The sequence below is a fragment of the Phyllostomus discolor genome, chromosome 3 (genome assembly GCF_004126475.2).
Source record: "Phyllostomus discolor isolate MPI-MPIP mPhyDis1 chromosome 3, mPhyDis1.pri.v3, whole genome shotgun sequence".
Lineage (NCBI taxonomy): Eukaryota > Metazoa > Chordata > Mammalia > Chiroptera > Phyllostomidae > Phyllostomus > Phyllostomus discolor.
Window position 1 is genome coordinate 209029083 of NC_040905.2, and position 25399 is coordinate 209054481.

Genomic DNA, 25399 nt, shown 5'->3' on the forward strand with positions numbered 1-25399 from the left:
CTCCCACCCGTCTCTGGGGGCACCTTTCCGTGACTGCAGTGATGGAGCCGAGCCATTCTGAATGCACGTGCCCAGAAGGGCAGCACCTTCTTGGTTTAGCCGAGATCTGGAGCCTTGAGCTGCAACCGTCAGTCACGTGTGGTCAAGGCACCAAGAGCAGGACGGCAAACCTGGGAACCGATCGGAAAGGTGCCAGAGTCTCGGTAATCGAGTCAACTGATTTCGCTCTGAACATGGAACAGACGAATGCCATCTGGGTAAGCTCCCCTCAAACGGGAGAAAGTGTCGGGACAGAACAGGGAACGCCACCCCTTTCAGGACTCCAGGGTCTGTGCGCTCTCCCGCCACACAGAAATCAAAGGTCCCCCTTCTTAGGGCATAAGACTCCGAATGATGTGTGAACGTTGTCCAGTGTGATGCAGAGCAGGCTTTTTTTTTTTTTTCCTTCAGATTTGGAAGTGTGCAGTCAGTAGAGAAGAAAGGAGGAAGGACGTGGCCCGAGTGGCCCTCGGAGAACCTGGAGGCCTTCCCAGGAGGCGTTCGTGGGCAGAATAAATACAAGTGGCTTGAAGCGAGGCTTCTGGAAGGGGCCCACAGGTCGCCACGGACCCCCGCAGTGGGGCAACGAGTGTCCACACTGGCTTGCTTCCTCTAAAATGTACAGCACCCAAAGCCCGATGCTTGACCTGAGTCAAAAGCTGACGGGACAAGCCACGCAAGGGCTGCCCGGGGACGCAGTGGAAGACCAGGTGGCAGCCAAGCCTGCCCCGCCACGCACGGCACCCCTGCGCCCGGCGGGCCACATCCTCGGTGTATCGCGGGGGCAGCCCCGGGCAGCACCAAGGGCCCCTGCCGCGCACGGGGTGAGGAGGAAAGGGCACGGGCACTGAGTAGAGTCCCCTGAGAACGGAGGCGCAGTGAGGGGTACGGGCGGGGTTTCTCCACAGGCCCAGTCACCCCGCCTCCCACGGGAGGAAGGAGATGCCACCACGCTGCTGCCAGCGCCGCTGATGTCATCTTACTCAAGAGATGGCACTTGGGGGTGGGGCATTCAGCCCAGACACCCCTCCCCTTGCTGTGTGGCTGCGTGACGATGCCCCAATGACAGCCTTCCTTACGAGTGTCCTGACTGAGGCTGGGTCCTGTCACAAGCCCTGGCTCACAACAACACGTGTCCCATCGCCAGCGCCTGACCAGTCTTCGGGTTCTTGACAAGGCGGCCGGAACTGTGGGGGTTAGAGGGCTTGGGTCCCAGGACCCCAGCAAGCCCCTCTTCCCAGTCTCCTCTCTTTCTCGAAAACAGCGGAGCTCCTCCATGTCTATTACAGAGGGAGCAGTCCATGCGGCCGGCCCCAGCCGAAGGCCAGTCACAGGACCCGCTTACAAGACCACGGCCACGTCATCCCATCGGAGCAGAAGGCTAGCTCAAAGCCTGCCCTCACTGGATGATGCTGTCTGGCTGCCCATTCTGGGCCATCTGTCCAGGGTCCGAGGCGGGGGCAGGGTTGGGCGTGTTGCTCTGCAGGTAGCGGCGGAAGTCCTTGATCATGGGCCGGAGGACCTGGATGAGGACGCTCAGGGCCGCCTGGGTGCCCTCCATGGCCTGGGCCTGGCGCTCCTGGGCGCAGGCCTGCACCTCCTGCGATCGGCGGATCATCTGCAGCAGGTCGTTCTGCTGCTCCAGGTGCTGGGCGATCTCCTTCACGTGCAGGTTGGTGACGCGCTGCTCCTGGATCAGCTTGGCCGAGTTGAGGGCGATGCGGCTCTTGAGCGCCTGCGGCTTGACTGAGGGGTCGGCGTGCTGGGTGATCATCTCCACGGGGGCCTCCGCCGGCAGGGGCGGGGGGGCCTCCGCCGTGCAGTACTCCACCACCCCCTCTTCCAGCGTGTGATAGGTGGTCTCCGTGGGGACTGTGGAAGAGCAAAGGCAGTGGCAGGTCACGTTCTAGAAAGAGTGAAGCTGGCCGGTGGCGTGGGGAGGGAGACCTTAAGACCTGTGCTGGGGAATTCCTCTGGCTTTATAGCTATTCATGTACCACACTAAATCCAGACTCTGAGGAGTTTGAGAGCCTTATTCTCCTTGGCAACCAAAGGGTCAGTCCCAGATCTGGCAAAAGCAAAGATGCTAATGATAATACCAGCCAAAAATCTGGAGCGTGTGCCGTGTGCCAGGCACTGTGCTAAGTAAGCCCTTTGCACTCATTGGCTTGACGGATCCTCACGACACAGGTAGGTCCTGTCACGTTCATTTTTGGAAATGAGGAAACAGAATCAGAAACATGGAGTGACTTGCCTAAGGCCACACAGCTTTTTTCAGCAGGTGCAGGAAACCAACCGTGGTCTCCCCAACGCCATTGACCATAGTGCTCAATACCACTCCGAGGGGCTGCTTCTGGCTGGCAAAGGCAGGGCCACCTGCTCACCGTGGTGCCAGTACACAGCGGGCACCTATCTGCAGGAGCTGGTGGTGGTTGCACTGGTCCTACCTCCTTCAGTGCCTTTTTGACTGGTGGTCTCATTCAGCCAAGCAGAAAAAGGGGAGGGACGGGGGTGGCCCAATAAATGCTTCCCTGTTTCCTTGATTACCCTGGTCAATGGTAATACCTAAAGGTCCTCCCTGTTCCAGAACAGTAATTGATTTAGGCCATTGTTGGGTCCCCTGTCCCACCTCAATATTCTTGAGAAATAGGGCACCGCAGGGGGTGGCACTCACACCCAATTCACCAAAGCCCCGCCAAGAATCAATGATCGGTACAGCTCGTAGCCCAGCCCAAAGAAGCAGTTAAACGGATACTGATGAAAACCCTTATCTGAACTAAAGAGTTCACCCCAAGCCAGCTCCATTGCTATTCACAGTTGAGAACCTGTGAAGGGATTCTCAGTGGACCGTTTGGGCCTCCACGCACAGGGGAAAAGGTCAGTCTTCTCCACCCTTCCATGTCACAATCTGCTGTGAGTCCCCACCCCAACCAAGAAGGTCCCTTTCTCTTCTGAGTTCTTAGGTCCTCCCAACTGACAGTGCAGTTACTCATATATGTCTTATCTGTCCTATTAGACTATAACCAGCCTTTGTCTTAGACAGCGTGGTGATCCCAGTGTCAAGCACAGGGTCTGGCACAGAGTAAGTGCTATTATTTGATGAGCGAATGAATGAGATTAATATCAGGAACCATGAGGCTCAACTGTGTCTTGAATGTTGGCCACACTGAAAACCCCAAATGTCTCTGTCCGGAATCCACGTCTAACTTGGACATTCCCATTCCCATCTATCCATTCCTTCAACAGATATACCCTGCCTGCTACTGTGGGCCGGGCCCTGTGCTAAGTTATCCTGTGGGGATACGACCATGGTCTCTGCCTTCAAGGACCACACAGTTCAGTCATGGAAATGAATGGTGGCAAAACACAGTTGAGCGCAATCCAGCTCATCAGCAGTCCAGACTGTGTGCTGAGGGAGGCCCAGGGAGAACAAGTTCACTTCTGTCCGGGGAGCTCTTGGAAGGCCTCATGGTCTTCCAAGACTCCTGTCTGACTTTTGACCCTTTACAGTCAACCTTCCCCAGGCTGCCCCATCTCTTGCTGGCCCTTCCCATTTATGCACACTGGACTGGGCAGGAGAGGTCACTCACTCTGTGTCAGGGTGACCGTGGCTGCGGCTGCAGTAGCCGGGGGTCCGAGGGCCACGGGGTGGATCTCTGTGGTACTGGGCAGGCTGATGATGGTGGCCTCGCCCAGCAGATTGCAGATGCGCTGTTGCATGGGGGTGAGCAGTACCGGGGCTACAGCTGGGCCACCGCCACTACTGCTACCACCTGTCCCTGGCCCACCAGCTGCATCTTCCTCAGTGGGCCCTGGGGCCTCACCACCCTCCACAGCTGCCCGGACCTGGGCAACCTTGCGACGGACCTCGGTCTTGAGGTCAGACCACTTCTTCTTGACCTCGGGCAGCTCTCTGCGGCAGGTGGCCACAGCGTTAACCCTTCTCAGGATGCTGTGCCAGGCCGCGCTCTTGGCAGCCAGAGGGACCCCGGCGTTGAAGTGGTTCACCAGCAGGTGCTTCTTCAGTTCCAGCTCCTCCACGATGATCTCCACCTCTCGCTCAGAGAAGTTCATCTTCCTCTTCTTGGCTGGGACAGCCATGGCCTCTCCCCTACCCCTTCTTTCTGAAGAAATTATAATCCCTTCAACCGCCCAATTCCCCTTCTCTTCTTCCACAGCCTCGCCGCTCACCCACCCCCCAACATGAGATAGGCTGGGCTTGCCCAAGGCCAAGCTCCAGGTCTTTGGTAACCCCCCTTGTTACGCAAAGTGCGTAGGGCCCAGCGCCGACCTGCCCAGCCGCTGCCAGCCAGCTGCGTAATGGCTTCCTGAATCTGCCTCTTCCGCCGGGGTGTGCGGAGATCCGCCCACTTCCCCTCTTCCCGCCTCCCAGCGCTTCTCCAGGAGAACCCGCCCTCCCAGTTGGTCGCGACCCAACATCAAGTCGCTCACTGGTTCTTGTGATCTGTCACTCAGCTGCAGAGCACGCCCACTTACTGGAATTGGCCTCATTGTTGGTCTAAAGGTGTGTCTTTCGCCGCAGAGCGCTCCGCCCACTGAGTCTTTATTAATTTCCAGTGAAAAATCGTTGTCGTTCAATCATCGGTATTACTATCACGCTATTAAATTCATTTACTTTATTGGTGGTATAGGGAATTAAATGATCAACGCCTGGCCTCCTGATGATCCCTGGTGCTTTCGGCTTGAGCCGTTAGCCAACTAATTTTTAATTCCACCCGGGAGCGCAAACGAGTTTGAGCTTCAGCTCACGATTACCCCTCACACAACTCCTATTTCCCCACCGAAGAATACGACCTCTTCGTACACGACCTCTCCTCCCATCCTTACGATTCCGAAGTCTAAACAGAGTTACTCAATGGAAACTGGACACGGGGCCTTCCTCCTGCCCATCATATAACTTCTGCCTATAGCGGCGTGATCTCCTCTCTTCGGCCCGGCTCAGCCAATCCCCGCCCCTCTCAGTTTGAATCGGCCCCAGGCTGAGCCGGAATCGCCCCGCTGTCTCCATTGATCTGAGCAGTCCGGGAAGATATGGGCAGTCCTTGAGGAGGTTCCGCCCCTCTGGGGGGTGGTTCTGGCCTGTGACTGGACAGCGACGAGCCTAGGGGCGTGGCCAGAAAAAAGGCGAGGCGGGGGGGCGGGGCTCCCGGAAGCGGCCCCTCCCTCCAGTTTGCCGGCATTTCGGAACCCGCGCTCGCCGTCCGAGGATACCCGCGTGTCTTCCGCGTTCTCCTCGCCGCCCGGCGCCCCTGCCTCGCGCCCGATGGTGAGCAGTGTGTTGTGCCGCTGCGTGGCTTCCTCGCCGCCGGACGCCGCCGCCGCCACCTCGTCCGCCTCATCCGCGGCGTCTGTGGATCCCTGCGGCGGCGCCGTCTGCGGGGGCCCGGACCACCAGCTGCGCCTGTGGAGCCTCTTCCAGACGCTCGATGTCAACCGCGACGGCGGCTTGTGTGTCAACGACTTGGCTGTGGGACTACGACGTCTGGGACTGCACCGCACCGAGGGCGAGCTCCGGGTAGGCGGCGCGCACAGTCCGCGCGGTTGGGGAGGTGTCCCCCGCTTCGCGTCCCCGACTACGGGAAGGTTCGGGTGACAGTTCTGGGCCGCACGGTGACAGGTCTGAACGGCCTGGATTCTTGGGCTGACCCCTGGAGCGTGGCAGGTCTGCTGGACGGCCTCTTGGGCTCGCTGGCTGTTACCCCCAAGTAACAGATGAGTACTCTATTTAAGTGCTGGTGGGAGCGGAGCTCCTTCTTGACCTCTGGGAGCGCTTGGGTCAGGGGGAAAGGCTCTTCGTGGGCACAAGTGGGCACGCTGCGAGCCTTCTGATGAAAGAAAAGCCCCTTCCTGCTCCGGCTTTCCCCCAAGTAGAAGGTCAGGTATCAGAAGCCTGCCCTTCCCCACCTCCCGACCTGAGGGCTAAGCCTGATGCACCCCCTCCCCACCCCTGATGGGTTCATCCATCCTCTCCCAGCGGCCCCCCTCCCTTCCCCTCTGGTTTCCATGCCAGCCCGTGGGCCCTGATCTGGTTCCTCTGAGAAGCATGTGGGAGTTGGAAAAATGGGAACTGGGGTTTTCGGCAGATCTGTGACAGGTGTGGGTGGTGAGGAGTGACAGCTCTCCTGGTGTAGGCTCATCCCTACCGACATGCCTACCCGGAGGATGGGGTTATGATCCCTTGCAGGGTTGCAGGTCACCAAGAATCTAGGGGGAAATACTGCCTAAAAATGAAAGTGTTATGCACCTAGGAGGGGCTGCCTTACTCTTGTTCAGGAGTGGGCTCTGAGGGGGTCGTGGGGGACGGAGGAAGGCGGTCACCGGGCCTGCCGGAAAGAGAAGTGTCGTCCTTTCTTTATAAGAACCTCAGACAGAGGCCGTTTCCTCCCCTTCTCTCTTGGTACGCTTTTCCGTCTGACTTGGTAGCGTAGCTTCCCTTTCCTGAGTGTTTCATTTGCTTGTGGCTTAGCCTGATTTACAGCCTGGAGAGGACTGCTGAGGACTTTACCTAGTAACCTGTTTCTCTTCTCGGTCCGGTCCCTTTGTACATACAAGGAGAGAACCTCACAGCCAAGTGTGGGAAAAATCGGGTGACATGCCAGAGAGTTACAGTAAACCAATTTTTTGGTCGGGCAGGCGCACATGAGGTGTTCTCCGCTCATGTCCAAGGTGCCTTGGATTAATATCCAAGGTCTTTAACCTACTTAAGATCTGCTTAGGAAGAAGACCAAGGGTAACCCTATGCAAAAATAGAGCCATCGGGTTAAATCCAAGAGGGTTAGAGACAACTTTTAAAAAAGTAAGTAAGTTTTACACAAAGTGGCCGTGGGAGCTCAACATTTCCCCACATATGCCTGATGAATAAATCCCTTGGAAAGACAGCATGGCTAAATTCAGAGAGTCTGTTGTGCCTTATGGGCTCAGGGAGGTGTGGGCCCAGGTTTACCTGTCTGCTTCTATGAGCCTCCCTGCTTTGCCTATGCTGCCAGGTACGGTGAGGGCATCGGGCTGCGGGAGTGTGCTCAGTGTCTGTGTCGTGCCCCGGGCCTCGACTAGAGTCGCCGTGTTCCTGCGGTTCACGGCACATCTGATATCGGCCCTAATCCATTTTTTTTGGCAGCAGATTTCTAAGGGCAAATAAGGAGAAGGCTGCTGTTCTCCTTTCCAGTGTTGAAAGAAGGCTTTTTGATTAACCAAAAGCTGCCTAGCCCCTTGGTCACAGTGTCTCTGAAATGTGTTGACTCCGTGACTGATCCAAGATCTGTGCTGTGAAACAATTCTTTTTTTTATTCCTTTGGCGTGTGGATGTAGCACGGACTGTATTTCTACAACTCGTACAGCTTTTGATTCAGTTCAATTATTATGCCGCTTTGAGAATGGGAATGATCCGTTTTATTCGTTTGTTACCTGCAGAGGAGTACAAGTTAGGCTTCTGGCGAATGGTTTTAAGTAGTCTATTAAGAGAGAGAGCCTGCTTTGTTGTAAATAACCCGGCAACAGGAAGGCACCCCGCCTCACGGACCCCCCATACCGCTTCCTGTTGAAAGAGTATCTCAAGTGCGGGGCTGCCGTTGTGCAGAGCTAGCAAAGCCAAAAGAGAATCGGTGGGGGCGGGGGGGGGGGGGGGGCTTTTCTCCAGAAGTGAGTCGTCTGCCACGGGAATAGGTGTTGAAAAATGCATCATTAAACTTCGGCAGCTGCTCCATGCGACCCTCAGGACCGACCAGGCTGCAATGCTAGGGTTCGCTCAGGAATCATCAGCTCTGAGGGCTCGTCAGTGGGTGATGGGTGAACCCAAGCCACGTGACCGCCAAAGCCTCTTGCTAGTTTACAGCAGGTTGGGTCAAGTTTTCTTTAGAGATGAACTTCGTTAGCAGTTTTTGGCACCTGCCTTTTTATATTTCCCCCCTCCCAAAAGACACTGGGACAGTCGAGGAAAAATCACCTAAAGCAGAAGTGGGCGGAAGAACTGGTGGCAGCCGGCCAGGGAAATTTTCTCTGTAAAGGGCTTGTGCGTGAGGAGCCCGGCCTGGGACAAAAGAAGGGAAGGGTTTATTAAAGAAAGAAAAAAGATGACGACAGCCGCAGTGACTTTGGGAAGGGAGGCTTCAGCTGGAGCTAATTATAGCATTCCTATTTAAGGCATTTTCATGTGACCAAACAAAATCTTTGTCTTAAACAACAAATTTAAAATAAAGGTTATAACTCAGGCAGCCAATTAGAGGAAGAATGCAAGCTGGGTCAGAGGTCAACAGTTGTTCCTCTGGCTGAGGCTTGTGGGGCTCCCCTAAGGGGCTGCTGGGCTTTAGCGCAGGCGAATGAGAAGGTGGTGTGATTTGCCGATTTAGACACTTGCATGTGCCCCAGCTAGTTTAAGCCTCACAATAGCTTTGTGAAATAGGCAAGGCAGGGATTTCACCCCATTTTACAGAGGAAGGAACAGAGGTTCAAAAAGACTATAAATATAAAGCAACCTCAAAACTCATTTGATCGGTAAGGAATTAGACCAGAGGAAGGACTGGGACCAACCTCTGGTTTGGGCTCCACTCCGTTTTACCTGTCCCATCGTTTCCACGGGACATGATGAGCGTTCACACCTGGGCTTTTGGGAGAACTAGGGAAAGATGAGGAGAAACCAGTTTATGGAACCACGTCTGTTTCTCCCGAAATAGGTTTCAAGATGATCCAGAGATTATCCTGTCAAAGAATGAGAATCCACCATGCCCTCATTTCTCCTTGACCTGAGCAGTGCCCATGAGGCAATCTCTGTTGACTCGAAATAATTGAATGGAAGATCATTAAGGTCAACTTGGTGTTGCTTAATCAGACAGCACTGTTAAACTCTGCTCCTTTAAATGTGTGGCCATTTGGGAGGAAGCTGGATGTAGATAAGACAGTCTACAGGGAAAAAAAGCCTTTTTTCATAGAAAAGGGATAGATGTCATTTTTTAAAAAATATATTTTATTGATTATGCTATTACAGTTGTCCCATTTCCCCCCTTCACTCCCCTCCACCCTGTACACCCTCTCCCACTCCCCCCCCCACTTTAGTTCATGTCCATGTGTCATACTTACAGGTTCTTTGGCTTCTACATTTCTCATACTATTCTTACCCTCCCCCTGTCTGTTTTCTACCTACAATCTATGCTGCTTATTCTCTGTACCTTTCCCCCCTCTCTCCTCCTCCCACTCCCCTGTTGCTAACCCTCCATGTGATCTCCATTTCTGTGGTTCTGTTCCTGTTCTAGCTGTTTGCTTAGTTTCTTTTGGTTTTGCTTTAGATGTGGTTGTTAATAATTGTGAGTTTGCTGTCCTTTTACTCTACATGTTTTTTTTTTAATTTTCTTTTCTTAGATAAGTCCCTTTAACATTTCATAAGGGCTTGGTGATGATGAACTCCTTTAACTTGACCTTATCTGAGAAGCACTTTATCTGCCCTTCCATTTTAAATGAAAGTTTTGCTGGATAGAGCAATCTGGGATATAGGTCCTTGTCTTTCATGGCTTGGAATACTTCTTTCTAGCCTCTTCTTGCCTGTAAGGTCTCTTTTGAGAAATCAGCTGACAGTCTGTTGGGAACTCCTTTGTAGGTTACTGTCCCTTTATCTCTTTCTGCTTCTAGGAGTCTCTCCTTCATTTTTAGGGATAGATGTCATTTGGTGCAATATCATGACCCCATCAGAAAAAGAAAAATGCTATTTGCAGCTTGGATTGAGTTCCTATGGTAAACTGATGGTGTTATATTGTTGCAGTATTGGTTCCTAGCTCGAAGTAATTATCATCAAGATATGATTTTTTTTTTTTGTCCTGGCTGGTGTGGCTCAGTGGATTTGAGTGCCAGCCTGCGAACCAAAAGGTCGCAGGTTCAATTCGCCATCAGGGCGCATACCTGGGTTGTGGGCCAGGTTCCCCAGCTGGGGGTGTGCGAGAGGCAACCGATGAATCTTTCTCTCGCACAAGGATGTTTCTCTCTCTCTTTTTCTTCCTGCCTTCCCCTCTCTCTGAAAGTAAATAAATAAAATCTTTAAAAAGAAAGGTATGCTTTTTTTTAAAGGGAGATTAAAAAAAATAGTTGATATTTGGAAAGGTGGGGTCAAGTCCCTTGATCCTAAGACGAGGTAACAAAAAGAACGTAGCCTGAGCAGGTTTCAGTCCTTTGATGTTGACTAGTCATTAGTTGTTGGAGTCTCACAGAAACCACAGGGGAGTGAGCGAAACAAATATTTTGCTGGTATTGATTTCCAGTCCAGCTGAGCACATCCGCAGGTTGACTTCAGTGAACAATGCTGATGTGAATTTGGCAGAACCAAAGAATGTGGTTGCAGGGGTCACTGGCCAGCCTCCTAGCCAGTGTGGGGGGCATTCTTACCAGGGCACCCTTCGCAGAGAGCCAGCCAGCCCATCCCCCTGTGGACTCAGTCGGGGAGCGGCGGAGGGGGGGGGGTCACTGTGAGTACTTTCTCATGTCCGATTGTTGACTGGAGAGACCTGGTTCTTCCTGCTGAAGCATGTAAAGAATTACATATCAGCAAATCTAGTAGTATGTAATCCGTTTATTAGTGACCCATTCCCATGGAAGAGAACAGGACCCGGTAGAGTAGAGGGTGAAAGAGAAAGTTTCAGGGCAAAGCAGGGTGAGAAAAGCAAGAGAGGCTGAAGGCCAGGGTGGCCAAAGGCCCTGTGGCCTGAGAGCCAAGAGCCGGAGAGAGTGGGGGGTGGGGAGGGAGAGAGAGAGAGTCCTTTGTTCTCAGGACTTATATAGTTGGTGGGATAGTAGGGGGAAAAGTTATGTATTGATTAACAGGTAGCGCCAGCTTTCCTGGGGGAACATGACTACCCAAACTTAGAGATGTGTGGGGGTCTCTTAGCCTGAATCCTTATCTTGCTCTAGACCCCATTTGGCCATCTTGTTTTAAAACAAATACATGACAGGAGGCAGTTAATTAAAATTGGGGCACTTTCCAAAGTTATTTATGGGCTCTTTCTGTGGGCACCGGGGACCCTCTCCTACATTCAGGCCTTGGGATGAAAGCACAGCCTCAAGGCTCTCCTTCCCAGATTGTGGAAATGTTACATAGAATTTCAAGGACTTTCCCTCTTTCTTGCTAACATAGTGTCTCTTGTGATGTTGGAACACCTGGCAATATTATCAGACCAGGCTCAGGACTGCTGAGTTGGCGTGTGAGACTTGTCTCCTTCCTCCTCCTTGCCTCGGTTTACTGTTTATTCTACCTGATTGGTAAAAGGCGTTTTCTGGCAACCAGGGTGCTAAGTGCTGGCCAGTGGCAGTGTTGCAGTCTCAGAGATCTTCCCGTGCCGTCTCCTGCCTCAAGATGGAAGTCTGTCTGCTTGCATCTGCTTCCCACTTGCCTCGAGTCCAAAAGTGATCCAAGGGCCCTTTAAGTATCTGAAAACTATCTTGTCTTCCTATAGTCTGCTATTATAAAAACAGTGGGTTGCCCAGGCTGCTGTGGCTCAGTGGACCGAGCGCTGGTCTGGAAACCAAAAGGCATCTGGTTCAATTCCCGGTCAGGGGCATGTGAGAGGCAACAGATCGATGCATCTCTCGCACACTGATGTTTCTCTCCCTCTCTTTCTCCCTCCCTTTGCTTCTTCCTAAAAATAAATAAATAAAATTAAAACAACAACAACTGGGTTTTATCATGCACTTCTCACAGGATAAGCTGTCCACACCTTTTATATTCTCTCATCGGAGGCAGCGTATCGAGGGAGTTAATTAAGAGAACAGACCTTCCTTGGAAACATCACACTAAGTAAAGGAAGCCAGTCGCAAAAAGCCACGCATTATATGATCCACGTACATGAAACTCCAGGATACAGAAAGCTGGACAGACAAGCTAGATTGGTGGTTGCCTGGGCCTGGGAAGGGAGGGGGATGGAGAGCTAGGAAGGTGAGGGTCTGGGACTTCTCTCTGAGGTTCTGAGGAAGTTGGCCTGGGGTGGTTGCGCATGACCCGGGAAGGGGGAAACCCTTCTGCCCCTCTTCTCCTTGGGGCCACACTGTGGCCCCTCGGCCTGACTTCCCGCCCACTGCTGCGCTCGCTGGAGTCACAGTGGGCTCCAGCCACTGTCCCTGTCCTTCCCCCAGCCTGCCCCCTGCTCACCATCCCAGCACGCCATGCGTGGATCTTTCAGGCGTGTTTCCTTGTGGAGCAGGGGATCCTCACTGAGCTCTGGTTGTCTGACTCGTAAATGTAAAGGGAGAAAGGATGAAGTCTTCTCACTCGGCCATGATGCTGAGGTCACCCCCAAAACTTAAAAAAAAACAAAACAAAACAGTACATAGGATACAGGCTCTGTGGCATAAACTTGGGTTTGAATGTTGTTTCTGCCACTCGCTGCTAGCCTTGTGACCTTGAGCGAGTTACTTGATCTCTCCAAGCCTGTTTCCGTATCCAAAGGGCGGTACTGCAGCGGTTTGCGGTGGGGATTCAAGTAGGTGAAGTAAATAGAGAGCCTGGTACTTAGGTGTTTAACACGAAAGGACTTTTTCCTCCGAGTCTTTGAAAATAGGAAGCCCAGGATTGGCCCCAATCATCTGCGTTTGCCCCGGGTCGCTCAGCTGAGAAGCGGAACGGGAGGAAGTGGAAAGTCTGGGGGTGCCAGCGGTGAAGGCTGTGTCGCTCCCAGGCGGAGCAGTCTCCCGGCGGCCGAGCGCCTCCAGCAGTTTGGGGAGGAGGGATGTAGGTTGCCGAGACCCTGGGACCTGTGGGCATTAGGACAATTTAAAAGGAGGCTTTGGGAACCACAGGCTTTGGTCCAGATACGGCCAAGGGCAAGAACCACACCACACACTACCAGCCCCCAAAATGGCACGGAAACGGCATCAAGACACCCCGACCACAAAGATGCAAATTTCGCTAGGTTCCTGAGGAACGTGCACTTTGCCAAGAAGCCCCACAAGAAGGGCCTGAAGCATTGCAGGCCAACAATGCCAAGGCCATGGGTGCATGTGCCCAGGCTGTCATGGTCTTTGTAAGCCCAAGGGGGTCAAGCCCAGGATCCCAAAGGGCAGCCACCGCAAGCTCAATTGACTTGCCTACCCCACGCACCCCAAGCTTGTGAAATATGCTCGTGTGCGCATAGCCAAGGGTCTCAGGTTCTGCCACCAAAGGCCAAGGGCAAGGCTCAAACCAAGCCCCAGGCAGCAGCTCCCGCTCTGGCTCCCAAGGTTGCCCTAGCCACTAGGAAGTCTCCACAGTAGAGGCCTCTGTCTGTTCATGTGAGCATCGAGAGACTGGTGTGGACCCCCCCCCCCCCCCCCCCCCCGGGCTGCTGCCTGCACGGGGGTCGGGGGTTGGTGTCCTCCTGTGCTATTTGTAGCAGAAAACCTGAGGCAGAGTCTGTGAATAAAAGAAAGAAAAACCTCCTGGTGGCAGGAGGTTTCTTAAAAGCCATTGAAGTGGTAGAGCCACTCTGTGCTTAACAAAGTGTCTCAGCCATGGGTGGTCTTTTCCCAAGTACAGAGTTCACTTGGAAGTTGTGAAAATGGAAGCTTCTGGTAGAACTTAGTTAAAATCCTTGGAGGTCATCTCACTACCTGCATTATTTTGGAGGAGTGGGGCTGAGGCTCAGGACCAGGTTGGTGGGAGGCAAAGCCAGTAGCAGAAGCTGGGGTTTTAACTCTGTGCACCCCCCTCGCCCCCCCCCCTTGGAAGGGGGGCACCTGAAGGGGCAGGTCCACTCTTCCTAGGTGTGGGGTCTAAAAGACGCAAGACAGTACCCAAAAGAAAGGCTTTGTTTTGAAGTAAATAAATGAATAACAAAGGTAGGGCACACAGAGCTTATCTGCGTTCAACCGTTGGGCAAGGCTTTCCTGGAAGCTTGAATTACCCGGGGTCAAAGGGGAAACTGGAGCTGGTGGCTGTTCCTGTTTCTGTGGAAGCTTTCCTCATCCCATCAACCCCTGGTCTCCGGTCTTAGCCCCAGGCCCCCCTCCGCCCCCACTGGAGTCTGGAGTGCGACTCTAACGCACAGAACCCACCACTTACACTGGGCAAGAAAGCTCCCGAAGACCACAGAAACGCCGGTGGTGGCTGGGGGCGGCGTGGGAAGTGGGCGGAGAGAAGATGGTTTAGATCACCAAGAATAAGCACAAGCTGTTAAATCCTGGTCCGTAGGTCTGACACAGTTGACCTCCAGGTCAAAGCCAGCCCGCTACGGTGTCCACCTTCATCAGCCTGTTGGCCTTTCCCCACCTCACACGTGAAAAACGCAGCTGTCATCTCTGGTTAATGCCCTAGGACTGAGCTGGAATCCACAGCATATTAGAGCTGGAAAGGTCCGCAAGGTATGCAGTCCAGTCCCCTGTTTTACTTACTGCCCGAGATTAAATTACATCACCTTTGCATCCCTTAGTGATGCATTTATAGACACAGTAAACATTTTTTCCTTTTTTTATTTTAAGATTTTATTTATTTATTTTAGACAGGGGAAGGGAGGGAGAAAGAGAGGGAGAGAAACTTCAGTGTATGGTTGCCTGTGGCACGCCCCCTACTGGGGACCTGGCCCGCGGCCCAGGCACGTGCCCTGACTGGGAATGGAACTGGCGACTCTTTGGTTCACAGGCCGGCACTCAATCCACTGAGCCACACCAGCCAGGGCTCCCCCCCCCCCTTTTTTATTCACATCTTGAGTGAATTCTTTGTGCTAGAGTCCCTTTAAACTATAGAAAAAGTAATGGTAGTATCTGGTAAAGCTAGAAAAAGCCTTTTCTGAATTGTTCCTAAGAGCTGGCTTGTTTGAAACCAGTTATTCATACACTTAGGGCTCCGGCTGCCCTTCTCACCCTGAAGGCAGCTGTGGGGTGGGGCCCGTACCCCTGTCCCGCCCTGGTCTCTACTGTCCTCCTCTAGTGCCCAGCAAGCAGCTTCTGAGAGCTGTTTGCACTCACTGGGGCCATCTCAGTTTTGGCGTATGATTCTGAAGTCACTTGTAAGGAACCGAAAACATTTAGTGTTGCTTTAATACGTCTGCTGGGCTGCCTTTTCCCGTCGGAGAAGGGAAGGCGCGAGTGAGATCAAGCGGCCGGGGGAAGCAGGCTGAACATGGGCCGGGTGGTGTGGCTCCCGCCGGCCCCTTTTGGATCCGTTGAAAATTTGCTGATTGTTTTAGGTGAGTGGGTTTCCCGTGCCAGCCTCAACACCGTATTCTTCCCCCGCCCCTTGTATGTGACACGTGTGTGATCCGAGGGAGGATCATGCTTTTCTAAGAGCAGAAAAAGGAGAGATTTTACTGTGTTTCTAGGGGGTCTCTGGCTTCTGCAGAACTTCCCACGTTACAACTCAAAATCCTGCCCTTCACCCAGCTAAAGCTAGGTTACTTTTGTGCGCTTCCAATTTCTTTTAGATAAAAGAAAAAGACATCTTTGTTGGTAGACCTTGAACTTCGGACCTTGACGGGACTGGCTTCTCACCAGGAGTAAACAGAAGCCATCCAAGAGACTGTTTTCTCTGTGACACGTTTCTCTTTCTCTTCCACGTTCACAGGAATTTTCTTCAGGGAGTTTTTGCCAAAGCTAGAACTTCTGGTTTTAATTCCTGAAACAGAAATAGAGTAAGAGGATTTCAGGGCCTCTCCGGAGAGGGTCATCCCGATGTGCCCACGTGGCAGGTTCAGTCCCTGGTCAGGGCACCTGTGTGTGTCCACGAATGGGGACGTGGGTAAGTGGGACAACGGGCTGATGTTTCTCTCTCTTTCCCTCTCCCTTCCTCTGTCTCTCTCTGATAAATGGATGGGGGCCGGGAAAGATGAAAGGGATTTCGCCTTTTCATATCATGGCAGTTATCTTCGATGCCTTGGTTTCCTTTGTGCCAAATGACCTGAGTGCTTGGCTCCCCTCCATCATCTAATCGGGGCTGAGTCACGGGCAAAAGGGTGTTCCATGGTCCTGCCTGCCGCCCTGAAACCCGGCTGGCTGCCGTAGGGCTGCGCGGGACGGCACCCAGCATCCTAGCATCCACTGATTCTCGTTCAGGGTGGGGGTGGTCACCTGCTGTAGCTGTGCCTCTGAAACAGTAAGTCGCTGCCACATATCCGTTGTAAGAGACCCTTCAGACTCTTGTCCCCGTACTGTCCTGAGAGAATCTTGGAAACAGATACCTTCTCGAACGTATCCAAGTTGGCATCCACACGTCTGTGTCATAAGTTTAAGAGCTGCAGAGATATAATTACTGGCATATGGTACATCTGTTTTGGATGTTTTCGTCAGTTTTGGTTCTGGTTTTGGTTTTGCTCAAAACCTTAGTTTGCAGATTTGACGCATTCGTATGAGTCAAATTCATACGAAAATGTTCTCCCTGTGACCTAATTGGCCCAGCCAGCCTTCGCCTTCAAGTCAGTCTGGCTCTCTGTCAAATAGAATCTGGCTTCATTTCTCAGTGTAAAAAAAAAATAGTTGTCCCTTTGACAGCATGTCTTCTGAAAAGAATTCTAAGACAGGTAGGGAGCAAGCAGGTGGGGAAACTGGTAGACCTGAGATGCTGAGCGCTGCCCCGGAGGGAGTCGAGGGAGAGCCTTCCGCCTCGTTTTATAAGACGCCCTTGATGCTCTGGGGCCGGCTGTACCCGGGCAGCTCCTCAGGGTTCCCGCTGGGAAGGGGGAAGAGAAACATTGATGTGAGACAGAAACATCAACTGGTTGCTTCTCGTGTATGCTCCAGCTGGAACCAAACCCGAAACCTAAGTGCTGTACATGCCTGGCCGGGAATTGAACCCGTGACCTTTTGGTTTACGGGAAGATGCTCCCACCAAGTGATCCACTCTGGCCCAGGTGCATTCCTGTTAATTCTTTATTGGATCTTATCTTTTTGGTTCCTGGGTATTTTTGTGTTCCCATAAGTGTTCTTGAGCTTTATTCTGGGATGCATTTATTTGGAAACAGTTTGAGCCTTTTAGGGCTTTTTAAAAAGTTCTGTTAGGCAAGGGCAGCATTTAGTGTGCGGCTAGTTTTGTCTCGCTGCTGAGGCTAAACCTTCTGAGTGCCCTTTCCGAACCTTCCTCTGTTAAGGGGTTTCTACTCGGGCTGGTGGTGGGAACAGGAACTGTCCTTTGTGTCGTGATGCCTGGTTCTTTTCCCACCCTCAGGCTGTTCCCTCACCTGCGTGCGCTGTGTATGGCTCTGGGGGGCCTGAGCAGGTCTACATCCCTTGCACCTCTCTGCAGCTCCCTCCTGCTCAGTGCTGGGTCCTGGACACTGGAGTGCCCCCTGCCCCTGCCTCTTCAACATGGGGAACTGCTGGGCTCTGCCTGCGTGCCCACCCTCTCTCCTGTAGCCTGGAAACCCCAGCCAACTGGGAAGCTGGGGCAGCTGTGGGCTCAGCTCATTTGTATACCCCCCCCCCCCCCGAGAGTCACCGTCCTTTGTCACCTGAAGTCGCCCAGTGTCTGGAAAACCATCATTTCATGTATTCGGTCTGGACGTTTAATTGTCATTGGCAGGAAGCTGAATCGGTCCCTGTAACGCCGTCTTGGCCGGAACCCCCTGAATTCATAACTCAGTTCTGCGGTGTGTATGAGTCCACTAAGTTAAAAGCACGGGATTTCTCTCGTGTCTGTCGACGGGGACCCAAGACATCCCTGCCTCCTCCATTCTGCCGGACTTTCAGTTTGGTTCATAAAAACAAGATTCGTCTTCGTGAAAGGGTTACTTGTTTAGTTCGGGGTTTTGGCCCTGGACAGGCTCTTCTTAGTATTGTTAAAAAACAAAAATTCAACTGAGTAAGTTTGGAGATCTAATTAGCTTTATTAGGCAATTCAGTGTGTCCCATCTAGTAACTAGAAGGGCTCTCCAGGGGGTTGTGCAAAATAGAAGGTTTTTAAAGTTTGTGGGGGGTTTTGTTTGTTTGTTTTTATTTGTTTATTTTTAGAGAGGGGAAGGGAGGGAGGAGAGGGAGAGAAACACCAATTTCTCTCCCTGTGGTTGCCTCTCGAGCGCGCCCTCTACTGGGGACCTGGCCTGCCGCCCAGGCATGTGCCCTGACTGGGAATTGAACCCATGTCCCTTTGGTTCACAGGTTGGCACTCAGTCCACTGAGCCACCCCAGCCAGGGCCAAAAATGGAAGGTTTTTAAAGGAAGAAGGGTGGCAGGCAAGGGAACTATTAACAAAGGAAAAGGAAGGATAGTTTTTAGACCAGAACATCTTCGAGGGGTGGGTGGCAAGGGTTTTACCATGCAGATCGCCTCCTGCCTCTTCTTCCTACAGGGGCCACCGTGGAGCCGGCCCAGGTGACACAACACCTCACTGGTGCTTGGCCAGAAAATTCCAGACTGGGTGACTAAAGTTGTGTTTGTGGGAGGGGTTTAAACAGCAATTAGATCAGGAAGTAAATCTAGGTTTGGTATCATGGGCTTTTAGCACGAGTGACACTGTTTTGGACCTATGATTTTTCTCTTTAACAGGATTAGAACTCCTTATTTGCGAAGCAGCCGCCTTGTTGCTGACTGTGCTTTCTGATCCCTCCGGGTTTCCTTTGTTAAAGGAGCCAGTGACCCGGGCACACAGAGACACTCATAAACTGAAGAAAAAAGAAACTGAAAAGATGACCAGATGAAGGGCAGGCTACAAATAAAAGATCACTGGGGGCAGCGCCCAATTTAAAAACAAAGGAAACAAAACAAAAAACTAATCAGTTGCATGAACTCACAGTCATTTTCTAGACAATGATCATAAAATCCCTAACAGTTACGAGAGAATGTCCGAAACCTGTAGAAAAGTTTTATAAGAGTTTTTTAAGCCAACTTTTTGAGGACATGCCCGGAAGCGAGTGTTGAATGGATTGAGAAAAGGCTCCGGAGAATTGCGGCTTCGCAGCTTATTTTATACACTGGAGTCCGAGACAAGGACCTGGAGAGGGTTACACGAAAAACGCTGGGGGCAGATTAAGAAAGCGAAGCCGGGCAATCTCGAGGGCTGGATAAAAAGCAAAATGGAGAAACACGTGCTTCTTTTACATTGGTGGGACGGGACAGTTAATAATCCACACCTACAGCACACAGAGATGTTGTGCGGGCAGCCAGATGACAACGAGGGGTTCTGCGGCCTGTGCTCTGGTGCCAGCGTTTGCCACCAGGGGTCTGGAAAAGAAAATTACTCTGACCTTTCAAAGACATGTTATCCTGGACGTATAAGAACAATGGACAGAGCTCACTTAAGCTCAAAACTGACCTTTGCCCGGGAAGCTGTAGGCCTGGGCGTGACTACCCGCTGTGGTGTGCCCCGGTTCAGACTGTTGGTGCGGTTACTCTGGGTCGCCGAGATTGTCAGGTTTATTACAGAGCCCCTTTTTGTTTGGTTATTGAATGCTCTATGTTCTGTCCTAAGAGCCTTACATATTATCTAATTTAGTCTTTAACCAACTCTATGAAGTAACAGTATGGTTCTGTTACTATTTCCATTTTGCACAGAGAGGTAAAGTAACTTGACCGAGATCACACAGCAAGTAAGTCATGGCCAGGACTTGAACCTGAACCTGGGGTCTGGCTCCAAAGACTATACATTTAATCAACATACAAAACTGCTTTTATTTTATTTATTTATTTATTTTTAGATTTTATTTCTTTTTAGAGAGGGAGAGAGACATCAATCAATTGCCTCTCACACACCCCCAGCTGGGCACCTAGCCCGCAACCAGGCATGTGCCCTGACTGGGAATCGAACTGGTGGCCTTTCAGCACTCAGCCCACTGAGCCAAACCAGCCAGGGCCCCAACTGCTTTTAGATAAGGTCATTCTTAGCTGGCCACTTTGCTGTGCTGTGTGTGTGTGTGTGTGTGTGTGTGTGTAATAATTGCTGTATGTGTGTGTGCCTGGTCACACATGCTTGATTCAGTTTCACATGATATGAGGATGTTCCGTGAAAGTAAACCTTCCATCTGCCTTTCTCCCCTCAAACCCCCCAGTTCCCTCTCTGCCCCAAACCCTCTCTTCAGCTTTAGCGTGTCTTTCCAGAGATGCCCTTCACGTGTACAAGCTCAGAAATCAGTGGCCACGTACTACCCCCTTTCTTCTGCACCTTGCTTTCTCCATTTAGCAGGATATTTTCAGATCATTCCTTTAGAGTGGTAACTTAAAAATAAAAGCGAGAGGCGCCAAGTGTTTATCTGAGATCCAAAAGAATGGCTATTCGGAAGCACTAATTCAGGCAGAAACCCAAACAGTGATCCGATTAGGAGGTAAAAGCAAAGGGTATTTACGAGAAAGGGAAGGAGTATGGTTACATGAATAGGAGGAGGGCATTTCTGTGGGCGCTAATAAGCCCAGGAAGGAATTTCTAGACCCGCAGATAAGCTTACACGCTAATTCTACAGATGTCTTTAATTTTCGGGCAGGCAGTCATAACAAGTAGTTGTTTGGAATACAGCGTTGCTTTAGGCCCAGTCCGAAGGCTGATTTGCCCAGTTTTAACATTCTGAGGGTTTGAGGAGTGAGACCTGCAAGGCAGTCCCCTGGGGTGGCAGCCCCGCCTCCATTGGGAAGCTGCTTCATTTGCATTATTTTCCACAAAGTAGGTACAGGCTGCCTTATCCTTTCGAACAGCTGCCTAGGGGTCCATTGTGTGGGTGTGCCCGAGCTTATGTCCCCGCCCCCCTGTTAGAGCACTCCACGTTGTTTCCAGACTTGGGCTGTTAGAAACAAGGCTGCAAAAAATGCCGGTACATTTGATCACACATGTGTCGGGTATATGTGTGTGTAGCTTCTCGCGTGTGCAAATGTATCTACAGGACAGATTGCTCACAGGTGGAACTGTGGGACTGCTCCATCAAAGGGTTTGTGGGGGTTTTTTTAAACTATTATTTATTTTGAGAGTGATGGGAAGGGCAGGAGAAAGAGGGAGAGAAACCTCAGTGTGTGAGGGACACACCCATCAGTTGCCTCTAGCAAGCCCCCACCTGGGGACCTGGTCCACAACCCAGGCTTGTGCCCTGACTGGGCATCGAATGGGCACTTTCCGGTTCTCGGGCTGGCACTCTATCCACTGAGCCACACCAGTGAGGGTGGGTTTGTGCTTTTAAAACGTTGGTAGCTGTGACTAAATCGCTCTTCAGAGAGGTTTTACTGATGTGCAGGCTCATAGCAGCACATGGAAGAAGCATAATACCCTTCCCCAGTTTGTTAAACTCTCTTCACGTTTGTGTTTTTTAAATAATGGTTATGACCTGGCTGGTGTAGCTCAGTGGATTGAGCATGGGCTGGGAACCAAAGTGTCCCAGGTTCGATTCCCAGCCAGGGTACATTCCTGGGTTGCAGGCCAGAACCCCCAGCAACCGCACATTGATATGTCTCTCTCTCTCTCTCTCTCTCTCTCTCTCCCCCCCTCTCCCTCCCCCTCCCTTCCCTCTCTAAAAATAAATAAAATCTTTGGAAAAAAAATAATAATGGTTATGAACACTGCATCAAAAGGTCACCTTCGTGAGGGATGGCAGTCGTGGGTCCCCGCTAGTAAATGTGCCTGCTAGTAAAATAAGCAGCAGTTGAGCAACGATTCATTCCCTTGTGTTCATAGTCACTTACTCACTTTAGTCTGCAGACTTAATCTGTGCCTGGTGCTGGGCGCTGGAGGTAGAAAAATCTGTCGCTTGGCCCCTGTCTCCAGCAGCTCACCGTGTGCGGGGAGACGGGCGAAGTAGCTATGCTATGGTGTGCGTTGTGTTACACATGGTGGGAGAGAATGGGATCGTGGATCAAGGGGAAGTGTTGCTAGGTGCCTTAGGAAACGTTGCCAAGGACTCTTGATCATGTAAAACTCGATGGTGAATGCCATCCCAGAAACAACCCGGGAGAAGAGGAGAAAGTTGGGCTCCTCCGAACGCGCGAGCGCAGGCTGCGTTCAGCGAGCCGGGAAGCTCATTCGGAGGTTGCCATGGGCACCTCCCTGCAGAAGTGCCGGGCTGCAGGCAGGGAATCGGCTGCCTGTGATTGGAGGGATGTTGCTGGTTGGGATAATGAACTTGGTAGTGTCGGCAGAGGTGATTGGCCGCGCCCTGCTGCAGTGAGAATGCAGGCTGGATGCTCGGGTCCTCGCTCGTGTGATGATGATTAGTTCAGCGAGGACAGTTGAATAATTGGGAGCTCGAAGTTGCTTCTGCCCCCGGGACAGGTCTGTTGGGCGACTGCTTTTTTTTTTCTTTTTTTTTAAAAGGCAAACATTTGTTAACCATCCACCTCCAGAAGTGAGTTTTTATTGAAGAAGCTCCAGCTGCTCCGCGCTCGCTGCCAGCAAGCCAGCGGGGCTCTGGGAGAGGGAGCTGTTTCTCAGGCCGGGCACGGCGGCCGTGCTGGCAGGTCTGAAAGGGCAGGAGACAGCCGCTGCATGCCGAGCTCCGGGCCCTGCAGCTCCCCGGGCCGGCCCTCCCAGCGGCCGTGTAGCCAGCGACCCTTGGTATTGTGGTGACATTCCTCCTCCAAAGTGACCAGTCACCGTCAGCGACGCTGGGAGGAAGGAAGCCGCGATGCTGCAGATGCTGTGGCGTTTTCTGTCTAGCTTTCTCCCTAGGGCCGGGTGCCAAGGCTCCAGAGAGGGGGCCGATAAGGAAGTCAGAGGCAGCCCGGCTCCTGCTCGGGGAGACCAGATGTCCAGCTTTTTGGGGACACAGGACGGCAGGGCTGAGACCGCAGAAAGGAGACCCACCATTTTGCTGGTGGTCGGACCTGCAGAGCAGTTTCCTAAGGTAATGGCAACCTCAGGGGGGCCCGCGAGTGGAGGGACCGGTCTAGGAACATTTTCCTGGAAAAACAGAACTGGAGTGTGGGGAGGAAGAGCGGAGTTGTGAATCAGTCCGTGTGGTGCTGGGGGCGGGGAAGAAGAGTTAGACAATAAAGAAATGGGAATCTGCAGCCCAGAATCTTCCTGTGGCTCCTGTAAAAGCTTTACTGCCCTATTACGACCACTTCAGTGTGGCCGCCGGGACAGGAAGGTGGAAAGCAATGGAAGATTTGCCTTTGATTTGATTTGTCAGTTTGTCCCCAGAAAGCCATCGGAAAGTAAGGGACAAACAACTACAGGCTGTCTTATGCCTTCAGCATATCTGAATAGTTCAGGGGGGGCCGAGCTAAGCAGGCCACAGAATGGACTTTCAAAGTTGAAGCCCACAGCCCGGAGCTGGGCAGGGCCAGACCGCCCTGCCTCCGGAAGGTCAGACCCCTGGCCTTGGGGGGCAGAGGGCCTTTGGGTCTGGAAGGAAGGGGGTGATCAGAGGAGAGGCTGGAGTTTCGGGGTGCAGAGGCCCTTGCCTCTCTTGGGTCTGCGGGTCTGCGGAGTGCCAGGGCCCCCCACCCATCTCGTGTCCTGCGTGTGGGTTATCGTCTGATCTACACAAGAGCCGGGGTGAGTGGTGGCACCCCATTTCATAGGTGAGGAAGCTGAGGTGCGGACGGGGTAAGTAATTTATTTGCCCAGGGTTAAACCGCTAAGGAGGGGTGCAGGTGGGGTTTCACCCTACTCTGTCCGGGGCTGCACCCTGTGTCGCCTCGCTTCCCCTTGAGAAAGCAGTTTGTATTGGGACCAGCGGAGTTCCCAGGACTAGGACAGAAAGGCTGCGGGGCTGAGAGTTACCCGGCCTGCGGTAGGCGTGACCTTGTTCACTTCCTGAGCTTTGGTTATTTTGAATCTCTTCTTCTTTCTCAGGCTAAAAATCAACTAGAGAAGGAGATTCGACCCTGTGTCCAGCAGTAGATTTCTAAAAAAAAAAAAAAGTCCGTTGAATTGAATTGCTACATGTAAGAGATAAATGTTTAAATGTTTGTTTTTCCTTGGCTAAGTGGGAGGGACCTTGGATGCAACCACTTTTGCTGTCCTTCAAGATGGAGCACTGAGGAGAATACTGAGTCCGTAATGCGCCCCTCCTGGTCGGCAGGGTCCCCGAGTCTGCATTGTGCTTGAGACGTGCTCCCAGGGGTGCCACGTCCCACCTTTGCGTTATTTCAGATGAGCTCAGACACGGCGCTGGCACGGTCTCTCCACAGGAACTTTCATCTACAGGTTAGCTTGCCTTGTGGCCAAGGACTTGCGGGGTTGGCTGGCTCCCTTCTCAAGTCACCTGCCTATGACTTGAATAATGAACTGCGCCGTGTTCCAGACTCAACACTGGCACCTCTTGCCAGCCCTTCCCCGGGGAGGCCTGGCATCAGAACTTTCTGTTCAGAACAGCTTCGTTCCTGGCCCGCTGTTCCTTAGGATGAAGAGTGAGGGGGGGCTGGACCTGAGACCCACACCTTTCAGTGATTGAGAAGGGAGATGGGTCAGCTGGCTGCGGAGGCAGGGGGGAGCCCCAAGAGGGGGATGGATCAGCTGGTTTGGTCCGAAGCGAGAAAGCACGCACTCCTGGGCACTGTGGCCTCGAGAAAGGCAGGTAAAGGGAATCTGGGAACAGCGGGGATGGGGTCTGCAGCCCTCGCACCCTTTCCCGGCGCAGCTGCCGTTGAAGGAGGGCTTGCTTCGGGGTTCGTGGCCGCTGGGGCCTGGCCTCACCCTCTCTCTCAGGAAGAGGCTCCCCAGACATTATGGGGGCCTCGGAGAGAAGTTCACGCTGGTTCTCAGGCTTCTCAGTTTCCCAGCTGCACGACTCTGTTTGGCTCTCACTTCCTCTGTCTAAATATGTCTGCGAGTGAGTCAGGTGGCCGAGAGCTTTTTTTCTAGGAACTGTTCCAGTTTCCCCTTTATCTTCACCTGCCAGTTAATCTGCTGTTGGAGAAGAAGGCCCTTAGTCTGGGGTGGGAGGTGCCCGCAGCGGCAGCCGGGCGTTCAGATCCTGAGGGGCTGTCTTCTCGGAAGCCCAGAGAATTTTGTTTATTGTTTGTCTGATTGCCAAGTGCAGGCAGGTTTCACGGGAAACCGGCTACCCCGGGCTGTCATGGCAACCCGACGGTCAAATGACACTGTGGCCCCAGCAGCAAATGAGGTTCTGGAGAGCTGTGCGGGTGGGTGGGGCTAGAGCTACCTGACACCGCTGGCAAGGCTCCTTTGCACATTAAGATTGTGGCCTGCCCTGAGTCATCGCAGAGGAGGGGGGAATACTTTATGACCTAATGCTGCACTCCCTAAGGCAGTCTACCTGCCCTGGCCTTATTCTCGGGATTCTGGCTCCTACCGGAAGCACCTGTTTTGCGGGCATGAAGCAGAGCGGTAGAACCAGGAAGGCTTGTGGTGCCGCTGGCCAGTCTGAGGATGAGAGGATGCTCTGGGAGGACCCGTGTGGAGTCCATGAAACCCGATGCCACTAAATTGGGTGGGATCTGGAGTTGCTGTCACTGTTCCCCAATGCTCATTGCTACGGAGAGGAAACAAAAATAGATCTGGGTCACAAAATTAGAATTAGAGCGCAGA

The 25399-nt window shown here is 52.5% G+C and overlaps 2 protein-coding genes and 1 long non-coding RNA gene across 6 annotated transcripts in view; 1 reads left to right on the top strand and 2 right to left on the bottom strand.

The window, feature by feature from the left end:
* Window positions 1-374: 374 nt before the first annotated feature.
* NAIF1 (nuclear apoptosis inducing factor 1) lies at window positions 375-5123 on the bottom strand. Its single transcript, XM_028517830.2, has 2 exons — window positions 3630-5123; window positions 375-1911 (listed from the first exon to the last, which is right to left on the bottom strand). The coding sequence occupies exons 1-2, from the start codon at window positions 4138-4140 to the stop codon at window positions 1439-1441; spliced, it is 984 nt and encodes a 327-aa protein (XP_028373631.1). The 5' UTR covers window positions 4141-5123; the 3' UTR covers window positions 375-1438.
* A 99-nt stretch (window positions 5124-5222) lies between these two features.
* SLC25A25 (solute carrier family 25 member 25) overlaps window positions 5223-25399 on the top strand; it is a 33229-nt gene continuing 13052 nt past the window's right edge. Inside the window, exon 1 of one of the 4 annotated variants that reach the window (XM_028522838.2) lies at window positions 5223-5575. In XM_028522838.2, the coding sequence (XP_028378639.1) occupies window positions 5324-5575 (252 nt within the window). In that variant the 5' untranslated portion in view covers window positions 5223-5323. Of the gene's footprint in view, window positions 5576-21519; window positions 22746-25399 lie in introns of those variants that run through there. The other 3 variants (XM_028522846.2, XM_028522862.2, XM_028522871.2) reach the window with 3 other exon arrangements.
* On the bottom strand, window positions 19139-24219 carry LOC118499822. The gene is made up of 3 exons (XR_004902363.1): window positions 24208-24219; window positions 20483-20485; window positions 19139-19304 (listed from the first exon to the last, which is right to left on the bottom strand). It is a non-coding gene; the product is annotated as an uncharacterized LOC118499822 (long non-coding RNA).

Excerpts from the sequence above, each read along its gene's own strand:
- NAIF1 (XM_028517830.2), bottom strand. The coding sequence starts at position 4,140 with ATGGCTGTCCCAGCCAAGAAGAGGAAGATGAACTTCTCTGAGCGAGAG. Across the intron at positions 1,912-3,629 it reads CACGGTCACCCTGACACAGA|TCCCCACGGAGACCACCTAT; the intron begins GTGAGTGACCTC and ends GCTCTTCCACAG.